The sequence below is a fragment of the Rosa chinensis genome, chromosome 3 (genome assembly GCF_002994745.2).
Source record: "Rosa chinensis cultivar Old Blush chromosome 3, RchiOBHm-V2, whole genome shotgun sequence".
Taxonomy (NCBI): Eukaryota; Viridiplantae; Streptophyta; class Magnoliopsida; order Rosales; family Rosaceae; genus Rosa; species Rosa chinensis.
Window position 1 is genome coordinate 39,653,254 of NC_037090.1, and position 17,621 is coordinate 39,670,874.

Here is a 17,621-nt window from a genome sequence, read left to right on the forward strand (position 1 = left end):
GATCTAGGTGCTTTCACTTAGATTAATTAGTAAAGGAAAGTAAAATATGGAAAACCATTTGCTGCAAATGTTTTACATGATCAACTTCTTTCTCATGACTTGTAAGAACAATTGTAGGGTTTGAATCAAATTTGATACTTGGAATGAGTTTTGATCTTTGTTTCTTACATTTCATTCTTGTACTTGTGTTTTTGTATTTTCTTTATTTTATTTCTTTTAATTTTCGAAATCCTAAAACCTAAAACCCCTTTTTTCGTTAATTGTGTATATATCTTTTGTATATCTTTGTAAATATTTTACTTTGTATTTTTGTTAATTCTTTAATTGTTCTGAAATGACAGGTGTACCCTTAATCCCCGGATTTGAACGATCCCTATTTACTGTGTACTAAAAATGATAGTTTATAGGGTTAAGTTGGATGCTAGTTTTAGCAGATCAGATATCACTTCATCCAAGACTTGGTTGAAAAAAATATACTTGCTTCATCCAAGACTTGGTTGAGAAAAATATACTTGAACTTTCATTTGTTCCAACTGAGCATCAATTAGCAGACTTGTTTAGAAAACCCTTGGATAATGCTCGTTTTGAATCACTTAGAAGCTCCATTGGTGTTCTAAGTTCTGAGACTCTTCCTTGATTTAAATATCTCTCTGCATGCATTCATATTGTATGTTTTCATCGCAGCATAGGTGCATTGTTTTTTTATTTTATTTTTTTATGCATTTTTAGTTTCAGTTTCTGGAGATTCAGAATTGAAAGTGTGGTTTGTATCCCCAACTATCTGACAAGAACTTGGGTTGACAAGGACTCTGCTCATTTTCCTTAAACCTGTGTGCAATGCGCTAATTAGCATGATTTGTCTTTGTTCTTGCATCACTCTGTAACCTTGAGCTTGAACAACATATTCTCTATCACTTTGTCTCCTCACATGCACACATACTCCTTGTGGTGATAAGTAAGGTTCTTGGTTGATCAGATCTTAGTTCACACAAGAAGTTGTTCAAAATTATCTGTGCTCCTCGTTAAAAAAGGTACATTATTTTTGGAGCATGGCCAGGCTAGTCCCAACGTAAACATGCCTCGGTCATGACTAACGATATGAGGATTGGGAAGAAACATGAATGGTTTGGCCACTCCAATGATTGTGAAACTATTGACTCGAGTTGATGTGTCCTATGGGGTGTCCTTGTTACATCTAGTACCCTAAAGTCAACTGACTTGGGAGTTGCTGGTATAAAACTCGTTACATGGGACTTAGTTTTCATGTGTAAAACTTTACTTTGTGTGAAAGGCAATAGAAAAATAAAAACTATGCCCACACGGTGTTAGAAGGTGAACTATCTGTCGAATATGTGCATCTATTTTTCTTCTTATGTGGGTTCTGGGTTCAAGGATTCTAAGAATGTTACACACCCCATCTTGAGTTATGTTCACTTTCCACAACAAAAGGTACAGAATACTCGATCATCTTCTAGCGTACTTTGTTGGTGCCAAAACCAATTCATTCATGTGACCTCATCTTTTGCTCTCATGTTTTTCGATTTGTGGTCGTTCTCTTATCTGAAAAACTATGTGAATAGAATCTGTTTAAGGCCTTTGGATACAAACCAAATCATTGTGTGATTGCATATCATTTTCGCATTCTTCATAACATGATAAATTAAGGGGGAGTTCCAGTACTTGGCCACTTTGATGTGCTCTATTTGATTCAACATGTGCCTTTGAGTTTCCTTCGTGAATCATTGTTCTCTGTTTCTGTTATTAACTTAACTTTAAATAAATAATAAATAATAAATAAAAATTAATTCTATTTTTTTCTTTTTATTTCCTTCACGGTGTGTTTAAGTCCTTGTGAGTTAGGTCTTTTTCTCCAAGTTTCAAAGCCCCTCTCGAGACCGCCTTCTTCTTCACTCAAACCTCGCTATGGCCCGCATCAAGCATACTGTCAAGCGTCCCACCGCTCGGGTCCCCTCGTCGCCTCCGGCACATCATCCGGCCTCTGGCCCATCTCAGCGGTCCTCTCGCCTTCACCGCCGTGAACACGACACTGGACCTCCTACCTCGGTGGAGCATCCTTAGGATTTGGAATCTCGGTCCATCGCCTAGGCACTGCCGTCCCCTTCTAGGTCCTGAAACTCCTCCGCCGCCGCTGCTCATTCCGGTTATGCTGCCTCCGAGTCCCTGCATGTCTCTTATTCACCTCCACCTACCTCGCGTCGGCGCTCTGCTAGCCATGCCAAGGCTGCCCCTCCGTCCAAGTGCCCTCGTGTTTCTGGCACCACTGATCTTACCTCCTCTCGATCAACGAAGGCTCCATCCAAACCAAGTAAGGATTCTTGATTTGGCAATTGTACTCAGCGGGTCGATTTTGAGACTTATACTTGTGTTAGACCCCTAGTTTTTTAAGGGAATTTTGATGTGGCTGAGTTGAGTAAATTATTTTTCAATACTGTGCGTATATTTCATTGGGAATCTGTGTTAGATGCTTTGCCCACTCTTAAGCTCACAGTGGTTAGAGAGTTCTATGCTTGTTGTTCTCCAAACATACTAGCGCAGGTTGATTTGCTTAATGCTCCCACTCCAATTAGGTGCAACGTTGATATCTGAGGAGTCTCGGTTCCCTTCACTCCTATCATTATCCGAGAGACTTTGGGTCTTATTGCACCTATTACTTAGATGTCTGATGTTGATCCGGTTCTTGAGGCACTATCTATTGACACAGTTGTGGCTGCTATCTATGAGGATCGACTAAATGCCACCCCTAAGGAGACCTCTGTTGGTCATCTGAGTGGTTTTGCCGATTGTTAGGCCACTTGGTTCACACATTGCTCTATCCCTCGACCCAGAGTAGCAAGATTACTTTGGACGAAGCTCGACTCATCCATGTGCTCAATGACAACGGTCCTTACATCCCTCCTAAGCATTACATGTACAAGGCAATTCGGAAAGCTTCTGTTGAGGGTCGCTGTCACAAAAAGGCCACCTTAGTCTTCCCTTCTGTCATCACTGTTGTCTACAAAGCCAAGGGTGTCCAGTTTGAAGATGCTGATGAAATGGCCCCGCCCTTGAAAGTCTTTTCTCGGAGTTCTCTCCATCGCAACACCAGTCAAAGCAAGACTAAAGGAGGCTCTATTGAAACTACTTCTATTTCTTGCCTCTTGCAAGACCACTTCACTGTGGTGAACCGAAAATTGGATCAGCTCCAAACTGATATGGGTGCGCTTCTTCAAAGGGTGGAACACATTGAGAGGCAGAAGTGGCCGAGTTCTCTTGATCCTTGGCATCCCTATCCAAAAAGGGGGATATGATTATTGGAGCCAGTCATTGTCATTTTGTGTTCTTTTTCTTAGTCTTGCTAGACTTATCTTTGGTTTGAGCTAGTTATTGACTTTGGACATGTGTTAAATTGCTGCTACATGGCTAATTGAATTATAGGTTCTTGTCTTGATTATATCATGTGTTGTTCTTAAGTGTTTCAGGAATTGAAGGCTTCTTCCCAAGCGAGGTTCCTCAAGTACTTGTTGAGGGGGAGTGTGCCTAGAATAGAGTAGTTTTGTATAGGAATGCTAAAGGGAGAGATTGTAGGTACAAGATTTCTACATGTTACATTGGCATTCCCATACAAAGCAGTGAAGAAGCCTACAAACTGGTCTCAGAGAATTTCAGGTAAATGCATCTCATGCATAAGCACGGGATTACAACATGTACGTGTTGCAATCCCTGAGTCAGTCCGAGTCAGTCTAAGTTAGTCCTACATTTTAGGGAACTTGTTTTCGGAAAGTATCTTTAGGGTTTCAAATTATTATTCTACAAAGATATTTTCTAGCTGTTATAATTAGTCCTTTGAAGTCCTAGGTGATTGAGGATTTGTTGTTTTAAATTGGATATGTTTTATTAAAAGATCTTTTCCTAATAGGAGTCCAATTAGGGTAAAATCATCATTGTTGAGGATTTTGTTTTTCCTCCTTATATTCAAAAAGTATGAGTTCATTTGGTGTATGACTTGAGATGCAAGAATTGTTGTGAGTCTTGCTTGCTTAGATCGAGTTTCATAGAAGTCCAAAACACTTGTTCCATGTCTAAGTGATTTTGTTCATTCACTCATATGCATTGATTCTCTTGAGATCAGTAGAGAAGCTATGAAGCAAGAAGAGGGATAGTTGCAGATTGTTCAAGTGAAGAAGGCGTTCAAGGTTGAAGACAAACACCTCATTAGTTAAGTCTAGTGATTGTAGTCAAGCTTGTGCTAATTATGTTTGTAAAGAAACGTATCCTTCACCATTAGTGAATTGATCTTATTTTGGGTTCTCAAGAGTAAGAGCCCCGCAGTGTTTTTAATCTCAAATTTGAGGTTTTCACTACGTAACCAAAATCCTGTGTTCTGTCTATTTTTTGGTTTCTACCCAGTGAGGATTGAAACTTGCATATCAATCCCTGATATCCAGATTCACGTTTTGCCTAGTATTTTTCAGGATTTCATCAAAAGCATTACCATTTTGCATCTTAGCACTAAGTTTGACACATTAGAGGCTAGGTGCGATGCCTTGGTTTCCCTTTTCATTCTTATACCAAAATCTCTTCCTTTAGTTAGGTAGTTTACATTCCTTGTTCCTGCATTAATTTGTTTTGACTTTGAACATTGAAAAATCGAATCACTACACAAACATTGTAAAAAGGAATCACAACCTCCAAAGGGTTTGTGTTTCTTAGGCTTGTAAAAGGTAAATTGTATGTGTTTTCTAAGTTTATTTTCGTGGTAATTTAGTTAGGTTGAGTGTCCCCCAATCCTTTGGGTACGTTACTCTACTATTTTCCTTTACTAAAACTTGACCTCCTAATCGCTAATTAGTGCAAATAGAGTAGCCAGAAGTGCACTTTTCGCTAATTGGTGCATGTCATAATGCATACTTTATGTTGAGACTCCTATTACTATCTCGGGATGTTCTTCCTATGCTTATTGTAAGTTGGGGTTCAGGTGTTACGTCCCCCCATGTATTCTGAAGTTTTATTAATGATCAAGGCTTAAGGGCAGCCGTACTGGCCCTCTTTAAAAAAAAAAAAAAAAAAAAAAAACTTGACCTCCTAAACTTGGGAGTAGGTATCACACACAATGCACATAATATAAGTTAGGTGATGCAACCAACAAGTTTTGCCGCCGTTGCCGGGGATTGAGGTAAAACTCAATCCCTATTAGGTTTCCATGGGACTAAAGAACTCATTTTGTAGTTTACTTTTTCTTTATTTTGTTAGTTTTAATTTGTGTAAATAGCTACTTTATTTTTGAAGTTGTTACAAGTACTTTGGATAAGTAGAATAGTAAATTGTGGTAAGAAAAGGATAAAATGTGAGCATGTTGAAAATGAAAAACTAATCTTGCCTATTTGCTATTTACTTATTATTTGTGCAAATTCACCTTTTAGTTGGCTAAAAAAAACAGGGAAAGAATTACATTTTAATATTTGGTACTTAGATTTATTTCTTCTAGATTAGAAGTTGGTTGAAATTTGTAAAAATTTAAAATAAATTAGATTTGGAATTCTATCCTTGTAACGTTGAGCTTACTCGTTCAACACGACTAGGTTCATCCAATTAATGGGATCAAATAAGAAAAAGGTAACTGAAAGGTTGGAAAGTGAGCATTGCTCTAATGAAATCTTCACCCTCCTTACCTAGTCGCACTGAAAAGAGTTACCGCAAGGTTGCGCGGCACGCAACATTCAAGGATCAGATTCCTCTTCTTTTTACTTAATAAATTGGATTAATAGTTCGTAACGAATTAATTTATCAATCATCTCTAATAGGCGCACCTTAGTAGGATTATGATGTCTAGGCAAGAAGCTAGGGATTTTATCCTGGATGGGTTGTGTGCTAGGTGAGTTTTGTCTCTACCGTAGGCCACCTGCTCTTATCTGGTTATAATCCGAAAAAAGTTAACAAACGGATGAGCTAGCACATATTTTGGAATTACTCCAAATTGTATTTAGTTTCGGAACTACGCAAAACTTATTTTGGAACTACGCCAAAGTTGCGCTTTAGTTTAGAATTACGCTAAACTTAAATTGAAATTACGCCAATTTCGTTACACTTGAATTTGAATTTTGCCAATTTGGAAATCTTTTTCTTAATTGCTTTTCTATTTAAAAACTTTGATTGGTTTCTAATTTTTTAGAAATTATTATAAGTTCTTAGATAAACAAATAAAAAATAGAAAAGAAAAAGAAAAAAGTCAAAATTTCAATTTTGTATATTAATTCCTTGCATTTTGTTTTATTTCTACTTACTTATAATACTTACTTTGTGTGTTCTTTAGGTGTTTATGTCGGTATCATCCACTATAGGTCTACATTATATATTATCGTCTAGCAATCTCAAGACACTGCAAGATTCTAAGGTCATGGCCCCTACATCCTTATATTCGAACCTAGTGGCATCATCATTCGAGGGTAGTTCTAGCAGTGAAGAAGAGATCCGGCCAGTACTAGTGGTGCATAATCTCGCTACCTTGGAGAAGTTACTCAAACTAGATTGAGATGCAAGGATTGTCGGTCTTAGTCTTGGCCCAAGACGGTACCGTATTATGACAGATGATGAGGAGAGAACAATAAAAATCGGGGAGAGAAGACCTATAAGACCTATAAGGGATTGTGCCCTCCCTTCACTATCTACACGCAGAGTGTATTGTGCTTCCACCGTGTGCATTATCTTTTGAGATTAAGCCAAATTTCTTGCAAACTCTTCCGACTTTCTATACATGGTTTGCCAAGCAATGACCCTTATCACCATTCGCTTGAATTTGAAGAAGCTTGTGCGAACATTAAGTTTAACAAGAAGACGGAGGACGCATTAAAACTTCGGTTGTTTCCTTGTTCTTTGAAGGACAAGGCCAAAATGTGGCTTAACAAGTTGCCTTCAATTATTATCCACACTTTGGAGGAAATGCAAAGAAAGTTCATTACCAAGTATTTCCCTGAGAGCAAGGCCAATGAGCAGAGAATCAAGCTAAGGACTTTTCATGAAGAATAAGATGAGTTTTTCTATGAGATATAGGAGGGGTTCAAGGATTTAGAATACGGGTGTCCAAATCATAGGCAATCCCAAGATATGCGAATGAACTTGTTCTATCAAGGCTTGACATCCGAGATGAGGAGGAATGTGGATAGTGCAAGCGGTGGCGGCTTTATGGACTTGCTAGCGAAGAATGCCTAACAACTGTTGGAGAAGCATGCGGAGTGGTCTCAATTGTGGGATAATAACCCATAAGGCCAAAAGCCTCTTTCCCAAGTGTTATTAAGGGAAGCAACCCAATCAAGACCAGAGGCATGTATGAAGTTAGAACTCTGTGTTGACATGGTTCAAGAATTCAAGAAGATGGAGGATAACTTGTGCAAGAAATTTGGGTTAATGATGAGATAACAAGGCAAGGGGCGTGAGCAAGCAAATGAGGTAGTCCAAGGGCCACAAGTATGCTTGATTTGTGAGAGGATGAACCATGATACTCTTTTTTGTCCACATGGAGATTGTTTCCTGGAGATTATCGAAGAGTGCAAAGGCCCAAGAATGATCCTTAGTCCAACACATATAATCCCAGATAGAGAAACCACCCTAACTTTTCATAGGGTGACAATCAAGGTGGCAATCAAGGAGGTACACAAGGAGTCGGTTATGGTGGCGGTAATTATGAAAGGGCAAGTGGAAGCCAAGGCTCTCAAGAAAATAAGGGTGTAGTTGGTGGTAGTGCTTACCCTAGGCCACCTTATTAAGTAAGGCTTCCCTTCTAAGCTCCTATTCCTCAAGTTCAAACACATATTCATCCACCTCAAGGAAAGCACCGAAGTCTAGCTTAGAGGAGATGCTTTCCAAGGTGCTAGCAAATCAAAATGAGATCATTCGAAGTGTTCAAATTAAAGTGGCATCCACTACCCAAGGTTTGCATAAGCTTGAAGCACAAATGGGGCAATTGTATAGTGATATGAGAGAAAGGAAGCAAGGAGAGTTACCTTCCATGGTCGGGAAGAACCCACTAGTCCAAGCCAAGGCCGTCATAACTTTAAGAAGTGGAAATGTATATGACAACGATGTTACTCTTAATGATGATGATGTGGAGATGGATGCACCAAGGGAACCTTTGTTGACTCCCAAAGTGTTAAGACATAACTAAAATTTTGTTAATAGATATCACATCATTTAAATCGGTTGGAATTTCACGTGATATAAAAAAGTAAGTAACATCAATTTTAAAAATTACTGATTTAAATGTATATTATATTATTACTAACATCGGTTCTTAAAATAACCGGTGTTATAAATTTTGTTCAAAAATTTGCGGGAACCTGTTTTCATGAAGCGACCAGGTCATTTGAAAATTAAAACAAAGCGGGGAACAAAATTTTCCAAGTTTCACACTTTATATTATTTTTCTCGCTTCGAACCCTAACGTCACTTCCTCCTTCATTCTCAACCCGACCACAAACTCGACCTCCTCCTCCATTCTCTAGCTCAGACCCGGACCCAACCGTAACCTCCTGCTCCTTTCTCCTTCTTCGTCTCAGAAACAATGAAGTCGAAGAACAACCCCACAGAGACCACCGGCGAGTCCCGATTCCTGGAACCATCTCCACCTCATCGATTCGAAACCTCCACCACAGATCCATCTCAACAAGGCATGGAAAATCCTTCTTCAGCCCCAAAATTGCCCCACCAAATGCCGAAAAAGCCCCTTCACCTAACCCTAACATCCAAGCCGGCCACGATTCAGCTTTCGCTACCAAGCCGCTATTCAATTTGAGCAAATCTCCGACCTCTGCCGCTCAGAACATTCCGATGAAGGTACTTAAGAAAAGGAGTAGCTTATTTACTATTTTATGTTCTGAAATTTGAAATTGGAGCGTGAATTTGGAAAGTTGAGTCTCGAAATTGTTTTATTTTGCAGAGTGAGATTGATGGATCAGAAAATCCCAGGTACATGTCTCTTGTTTTTCTACTTCATTTTGGTAAGTTGAAATGTAGAAAGTAATCGTGTGTCTGACATGTGTTCGTGAATGTCTGTTTGGGATGATTATTTGTTTATCCAAAACAATTGTCCTTCTTAGAGATAAGCTGAATGAGATTTTATATCAGGTCAATGTCTCCTCTCTTATAATTACTAGTTACTTTGTGGTTCAGTTTAGAAGGCTGATATTAAATGATGTTTTTGGGAATGCCTGTTTGCACTTGGATCAATTTTGAATCTCTATATAGTCTGGATCCAAGTGTGTCTCTACAGGGACTCAGATGCTATTGTGGGTTGTAATGAAATCTACCATTAGTTTTTGTCTTGAAAATTTGTGTTTCTTTATGCAAATCTTTCTAGGCTGTTCTCTTCTATTTCCATTCTTAACACACTCCGTCATCTCGACATTTATTAATTCAGTTGTGATATACAATTTCTACTAGCAGTGTTCCGCAACATTAAGTAATTTGTGGATCAAATGTTGTTTTCCCTGGAAAGTAGAAATGGTCAATCAGTATAGATACATGACAGTAACCTGTATTCTCTGTATTCAGGCCAGTTTTGCCCTGCTGGATACTTCTTTGTATGTGAATAATTACTATCCGGAACTGAAGCTCTGGGGCTTCAATGATAAGCTTCCAGCTTTATTGTCAACAATTTTGACAACAACCAAAAATTTCCTGCCAACTTATGATTGTTTCAAGGTACGCTGGCATAGCCATTGTCTGCACTCTAGTGTGTTTTGGTTTAAGTTTGATTATTCATGTCAAAAGGAAGTACCTTGCTGGTTTCTGGCTTGTTTATGATGAATTCACATGTAACAGGTTATTAAAGAAAATATGGAACGTCTGATAAAGAACACTAATATGAAGCCTCCGAGTCATGCTGAATACTTGAAACTGCAAGTTTTGTACCAGAGATTCTACGATGTAGATGACCAGTTGCATGTTTTAAATGGATTGTCTGTTTCTGATGTGAAGTCATTTATTCCAGAGCTTTGGTCCCAGGTATACTACACATATAGTGAAAACTTATTCACTTCCTTTTCTTCAACTTTCATGTCGGTATTATTAAATAGTGAAAGAATCAGAGAGTACATAGCTGTCAAATGAGAAATTAGGTTACTGTATTTTGGAGTTTTTTTAGTGGAAAATGTAGAACTATTTTCAACTTACTGTCATCTCTATATGTGCAGCTTTACATTGAAGGCCTTGGTCATGGAAATCTGTTAGAAGAAGCAATTAGCCTTTTGAATATGGTGAAAACAATTTTTTCTGGACAACCACTTCCTACCGAACTGATGCTTAAGAACAATTGTATTTGTCTCGCTCCTGATGCTAACCTCATTAGAGATGTCAGTGTGAAGTATAAGACTGAAACAAACTCTGTGATTCAGGTAATAAAAATGGATTTGTTTCTTTTTTGTGTATCCATATATAACTGAACATTCTTTGCCTTATATGTGGATTTCTTTTCTTTTTTATGTCACATTGTAGCTATATTTTCAAATTGAGCGGGCAGTGGGATTGAGTCCACCAGATTGAGAGCATTAATAGATCTTTTTGATGAAATTATAGACGAACCATTTTACGATCAACTAAGGTAATTTTTTAGAGGCTGAAAGTGTTACTTAAACATTGACTTGCTAGAAAACCTGAATTTGATAATATAGTTTTTTAGGGGGTGGATGATGTATATTGAGATTTATACTCTTAAAATTGTTGATGTATTTCTGGATATAGGACGAAGGAGCAGCTGGGATATGTTGTTCAGTGTGACTGGGAGGTGATATTTGGTGTTTTTGGCTTTTATTTCATAGTTCAGTCGTCAGAGTACAACCCAATCTACTTGCAGTGGAGAGTTGACAACTTTATCAATGGTCTGGAAGACATTTTGGTAAGCATTCAAGGTTCCTTTCGTATACTGCTAGTGACTCTAGTACTTATCTTTCCTTTGATTCCACTCCTCCAGTTGTAAATTTGACTTCTATTCAGTTGAAGCTCCTTCCCTCAGTTGACCTCCACAGTGGTTATGGTCTTTTGAATAATGACTCTTAGACATGCTTTATGTGGTGTAGAAGCTTAGAAACTAGATACTGTGAATGTAATCTTCATTTTCCACTCCTTTTTGTTAGGTTCAACATGAGGAGATTGATTTTAGTTCAGATGGCAGTTTAGCTATGGACAGGCTTATGTTTTCAATCAGTCTAGGGTGAACAATGCAAAACTGATTTATGTACGGTTTTGTTATGTATGTTTTTTACCTTCACCTTATTCATCTCATTGGCCACTACCATGCGAACTATAAATTGTTCATCAACATGTTTAATTTCTGGATACAAAGTGGTATTAAATCCACATCTTGGTTTTCTAGTAAATCAATCCTTTTGCAAATCTGTTTTGATCTGGTCTTAAAAATCTAGTCTTTGGCTTCAAAACTGATACACTATTTTTGTGTTGATGTGCATATCTCTTTGTGGCAAAGTTTAGGACTAAATCACTCATGTGCTAAGTGTATAAGAACTGTTTGAACATTTAAGAATCATTAAACAGAGCACATACATTTCACATGAAAATGCAACTGAATTAGAAGCTTCTTGAGCTATTAATTAGGAGTTTTGATCATTTGGTTATTCAGTGAGATATATGTCGCTTCTTGAGGTGACATGAAGAAATTTCTTGTAGAGTATGAAGTCCTTACCTACTTTTGCAGAATGAATGGTTCTGCAAATATCAGGCTAACATAATTAGTGAATATTATTGTCTCATGCTCCATCATATACCTCTACTGTAGTGCATGATTGTAGTCGATGGCCAATGTGCAACTATTTCTTGACATTCTCTATATAAAAGCTCAGCGCGTGGGGAAAAGTACAAGCATGTGTGAACAGTGTATATCTGTTTTTTTCCCCTCCCATGCTTTGACCTATCCCACTGTTTTGACCCTTACTGCTCCTTTTCTCAGTTCTGGAGGCTGATCGCTGTGGATAGAAAGAGAGTGGGAGAGAGGGAAATGTGCTGTTTTAGGGAGAGCGAGGACAAAGAAAGGCATCCTTGACAGCCACAGGTAATTGTTTCTGAAGTTTGTTTTGTAAAAGTTACTGCAATTGATCTACCTATTTGTTATCTGAACATCTAAGTTCTTTTGTATTCTCAACATTCATGATGAAAATAAGGGAGAAAAACTTGCTAGAATATAGAAGCTACTACATCATTTTTGCTGATTGAGCACAGTAGTAGGAGGGTTTTAGCTTACTTCAGTTTTAACTCTAAACCTTTTTCCTTCATGTGTTGGCTGCAATTAGATAATGTTTTCTACCATGTTAGTTCACCTTTATTAACCTAGATAATATTTTGATAGAATAGTTTGTATATATCAATATATGGAATAATTATTTACAAAGCAATTTGGTTATCTTGTTCTGACCTCAGCCAATATGAAAACTTTCGTTGGCCCTCTGCATAACTTACAACATTAAGTCCCTAAATTTTGTTTTCATGCCTCATTCATTTTTTATTTTTCTGAAGGTGATAGTAGAGTTGCATCTTGCAGATTTCATTGGCTGAAAGTTGGTGTTGTAAATTGTATCTAAAAGGCAATAGGATATTTGGATTTTGGTAAAGGCAATAGGATATATTCTTCATCAACCTTGATTTGCAAAACTTTAAAAGATACTAAAGATTGAGGATCTTAAGATATGCATCACTTACAAATTAAATTGTAGGCAAAGTATTCTCTTCTAAGAGAATATAACCAAGAACAAGGTTTTCACCGATACCCTACTGATCCATTAATGATAAAATTCTAAAGTGTGAAAAAATAAGCAACTTTGAACAAAAACAGTAGTAATCAATTGCTGATAAAATGTTATCAAATAACATTGTTTTTATTTTTTTATTTTTTTTTTACCTTCTTCTATTTCAGAAATCTGATTTCAGTGTGTATCATTGCCTCCTTTCTTCAGAGCTGTAGTATCATCGCGTCCTGCTGGTTCTATTCACCCAGATGCAGTAGCTTTCTTTTCTCCAGAAGAGGTATTCTATGTTACCTGCATGCATATTATTCCTTAAGTGTAGGATTCAATTTTCATATTGTTTGATCTGTTTCAGTAGTTTTCTCATACTTAAGTAGTTGTTCCAGATCATACTTATATGAGCATGACTTGAATATGGGTATGATGATGAAACACGGTAGTTTTATAGTGATGTTGTTTGTTCGCTGATTTTTAATTGCGATTATATCCTATGCATACCCAATATATATGTACTACTTTCTCAAACCAAAACTCTCTGATTATGGTTCTGGGTAGACCTGTTGGGCATCCAGACTTATTGATTAATTCTGAAGTCATGCTGTGGCAACCTTCACTATGCTTTTAGTTCATATTGGAGTTTAACTGTAAACATGCCTATGTTTTCAATGAGCATTAGTGTTACTCAGCAATCAGCATATTAAATTCTTTTTGGTTAATATCAGCACATTCAATTGAAATTTACAGGTTCACCAATTTATTAAAAAACTGGAACTTGTTTTTTGGGCTCAGTTCTCCGGCCAAGCATGTTTCGCAATGTGGTATCGGGCTTCCGCCACCGTTGGGCACAAGGAAATGAAAAGTTAAACAACAAGGCAAGGTACCAATTAGTAGATGGGCTTACTTGATATTTTTTCTATCATTAGCTTACTGTAATTAGGGCTGTCAATGGGTCGTGTCGGGTCAAGGTATTTGTCGTGTCGCAAGATACAAACCCAAACGCAACCCATTTAATAATCGTGTCAAAAATTTAAACCCAAACCCAACATATTTATTAAACGGGTTATCCGTTTCCAACCCGCTTAACCCATTTATTAAATAGGTTGTGTCATGTTTGATAAAATGACCAATTTAAGGGGTTAACAATGCGACCCATTTAACTAAAAAATGCATAAATTGATTAAATTCACTAAAAACTCCATAAGACGAAAAATATAAATAATTATATATAATTCATAAATAATTAAATCCAATAATTATAAAGCAAAATATTTCAAATTGTCTAATCCTATGATTAAATACTCCCAACGTCTAAAATTTCAAGATGAAGCATAGCATAATCGGGTCATACGGATTCACTTCGTGTTGACAGGTTGACCCGTGGCCGATCCATTTATTAAATGGGTCATGGCGGGTTGACCCATGGCTGACCCGCTTTTTAATCGTGCGGGTTCAACCCGCTTTATTTCGTGTGGGTTTTGAGTTGTGTTATTGGGTCGTGTCGGAATTGACAGCCCTAACTTTAATGGTGGGGATTGGACATTTGAATTGATGGACAAGCATGTGAGGTGTCCTTTGTGTGCATCAGTTTTGCATTGTATCCAACTTTGATGAGTGCCGATTATCAAATTGTCTTTTATAATCTACCATGTCTTATTGTTTTCTGTTGTTTAGATTGCTCTGTAAGGGTAAGTTGATTTGCGTTTTATTATGCTTATGAGCTGATTCTATCTATGTGCATCAATATATCATTGAATTTACTTGCAATCTTGATAGTTTTCTGCCTTATAGGTTGCTCTTTTAGGGCGAACATAATCTATGTTTACATGCTTATAAGAATTGCAATTTCGTTGTTTAGATTACTCTGTAAGGGTGAGCTAGTTCTGTGTTGATATGCTTATGACATTTTCTGTCTACATGCATAAATAAATAGTTAAAATTTAAATGTTAACGTTACAGGTTGGTAGGGTGCTGTGCTATTCTTCCGATGCCCCACCAAATGGCACAGACTTTTGAGGGATTGGAAGAAAGACTGTGAACCGACTCATAAAATCACTTATAAGTATGGGAGAGAAGTTCTTACATATGATGGGTTAACAGCAACAGGGATACTGGTATCCCGTGATTATCAAAAGATAGTTAGGAGTCTACTTTTCAACATGATAGAGCTAGATTGTGAGAATTAAAATTTTGATCTTAGCTTGGATTCAATCAGCGTATCTAGAGGTGTTGCACGAATCACTCCTACGAATGTGATTTCCGGTTCAAGATTTGATTTCTTGAAGTTTGAGACGTTGATTAAGGAGTTGTTCCCACTAGGCTTGCTTTGGGAATTGAATGACATGATCGACCAACTTCTTTCTGATCGGTGAGTTGACTTAAAATGAATTTGTTGACTAATTTTATGGTTAAGGTTTATAATTTAGTAAATTGTAGTCTACTTTGACTTTTTTCTTTTTCAGTGATATTGACTCGATCCTGATGCATTCTTTTATTGAGAGAAACATCCATCGCCTATATCTCTTTTTAAGGATCAGTGAGCCAGATGATTCTGAAGTGAGGGTGCATAACTCAACAATGAACAGATGGTGGTCATTTAAAAGAGATACTTATAGTAATGTGGTGTGGTTGGTTACGGTAGAGAGAAACAAAAGTTCAAATGCATTGGATCATCTTCTGTGGACCCACAATCTTGGAGTGTTTATACCACCTGAAATTAGTGCTTATCTTGCACCCATAGATCTTAAAAGGATACGCAAGCCATCCGAGTTTCTACGGATCTCAAGGCATGTTATTGTTCATCAACTTTCTCAGGTATGAATTATTTTGCATTTTAATTCAGTTTTGTTTCCCTAATTGTGAGTTACATGTGTGTAGTTAAATATATTATAATATTTGTTTCCTATGTTATATGTAGCAATTCTATAAAATGAAATTAGGGAGTACTGAAATGAAGTTTCATGAAGTTGATACGGTTTTGAGCTTAGCCTGACGTTAGCATTTGATTTTTGCCAACAATTTTGCAATTGCATTTGAGAAACAAACATGCCTAGCTTTTGTTACGCTTAGCTCTAGTGGTCATGTTCCATGGACGCATGTAAATCGTGCGTTATGAGAAAATTTTGATTTTAGGAATGTGTGAAGTTTGAGAGTTTGTCAAATATTATAATATTAATGTAACCATTTTAACATTTGGGCTGATTTTTGAGTTACATTCTAACCACTAGAGCTGGGCGTAACGTAAGCTGGGCATGTTTGTTTCTCAAATGCAGTTGCAAATTGTTGGCAAACACCAAATGTTGGTGCCAGGCTAAGCACAAAATCGTATCAACTTCATGAAGCTTCATTTTAGCACTCCCGAATTTCATTTTATAGAGTTGCTACATATAACATAAGAAACAAATATTAGAATATATTTAACTACACTCACAATTAAGGAAATAAAACTAAATTAAAATGCAAAATAATTCATACTCGAGGAAGTTGATGAACAATAACATGTCTTGAGATCCGCAGAAACTCGGATGACTTACGTATTCTTTAAGATCTATGGGTGTAAAGATAAGTACTAATTTCAGGTGGTGTAAACACTCCAAGATTGTGGGTCCACATAAGATGATCCAATGCATTTGAACATTTGTTTCTCTCTGCCGTAACCATCCACACCACATTACTATAAGTATCTCTCTTAAATGGTACCATCTTTTCAGTGTTAAGTTATGCACCTTCACTTTAGAATCATCTGGCTCACCGATCCTTGAAAAGAGATATAGGCTATGGATGTTTCTCTCAATAGAAGAATGCGTCAGGGGTCGAGTCAATATCACTGAACAAGAAAAAAGTCAAAGTAGACTACAATTTACTAAATTATAAACCTTAACCATAAAATTGGTTAACAAATTCATTTTAAATCAACTCATCGATAAGAAAGAAGTTGGTCGATCATGTCATTCAATTCTCAAGGCAAGCCTAGTGGGAACAACTCCTTCATCAACGTCTTAAACTTCGAGAAATCAAATCTCGAACCGGGAATCACATTCGTAGGAGTGATTCGTGCAACACCTCTAGAGAATCCAAGCTAAGCTCAGAGTTTTTTTTTCTCACAGTGTAGCTCTATCATGTTGAAAAGTAGACTCCTGACTAGCTTTCGATAATCACGGGGTACTAGTATCCCTGGTGCTGTTAACCCATCATATGTAATAACTTCTTTCCCATACTATAGTGATTTTATGAGTCGGTTCGCAGTCTGTAGATACCTATAACTATGTCACCAAGCATAAGTAACCCTTTCTTAGTGGGCCCACGAGCCATGGTGGGACCTGACCACGATATACATCTCGTACCCCAACGCCCAAGCTATCCCGTGGTTGTCGAAGGAGGCCAAGACCTCACCGGGAGGTCACCCTCTCGACATAATCAATATGCTTCATGATAAGCTTTTATACTTCATGTAAAGGAAGGAGTCTCTCTTCTCTATAAAAGGGGACTCCTTCCCCATTCACTCAACACATTATTGCAACTCTTGTAATCCTCCCAAACACTAGTAGAGCTTACAAGTGGATGTAGCCTCCTCAAATCGGGAGGTGAACCACTATACTTCTCGTGTTCAAACTAACACTAACATCTCAATTCTCTAACGTTAACTTATATCGTCCAAATATAAGTGCACCCGATTTACTAAGGCCACCCAATATATATAAGTTCTTTTCTTTGCTGTCCTTTCACATAATACTCAAGCAAACGAATGTTATGTTCACTCTTTAATTTTGTCAACGAGTGAATTTAACTTTACTTAAGAGCAACTCCAATAGATTCTCTATATTTTAATTTTTCTCTACTTTAGGGAAAAATAAGCCTCATTTGCTCCAACAGATTCTCTAT

At 37.3% G+C, this 17,621-nt stretch overlaps 1 protein-coding gene and 1 non-coding gene across 2 annotated transcripts; both read left to right on the forward strand.

Annotated features, from left to right (window-relative positions):
* Positions 1–3,563: 3,563 nt before the first annotated feature.
* On the forward strand, positions 3,564–9,679 carry LOC121048972. Its single transcript, XM_040517050.1, has 4 exons — positions 3,564–3,666; positions 8,375–8,826; positions 8,930–8,958; positions 9,544–9,679. The coding sequence occupies exons 1-4, from the start codon at positions 3,564–3,566 to the stop codon at positions 9,578–9,580; spliced, it is 621 nt and encodes a 206-aa protein (XP_040372984.1). The 3' UTR covers positions 9,581–9,679.
* Positions 9,680–10,245: 566 nt separating this feature from the next.
* On the forward strand, positions 10,246–17,421 carry LOC112195135. The gene is made up of 7 exons (XR_002934371.2): positions 10,246–10,385; positions 10,486–10,591; positions 10,732–10,885; positions 11,954–12,055; positions 12,954–13,023; positions 13,488–13,620; positions 14,700–17,421. It is a non-coding gene; the product is annotated as an uncharacterized LOC112195135 (transcript).
* Positions 17,422–17,621: the final 200 nt, after the last annotated feature.

Coding starts and splice junctions, on each gene's coding strand:
- LOC121048972 (XM_040517050.1), top strand. CDS start 3,564: ATGCTAAAGGGAGAGATTGTAGGTACAAGATTTCTACATGTTACATTG. Junction 3,667..8,374: donor CTGGTCTCAGAGAATTTCAG/GTAAATGCATCT, acceptor ATTAAAACAAAG/CGGGGAACAAAATTTTCCAA. Junction 8,959..9,543: donor GATGGATCAGAAAATCCCAG/GTACATGTCTCT, acceptor CTCTGTATTCAG/GCCAGTTTTGCCCTGCTGGA.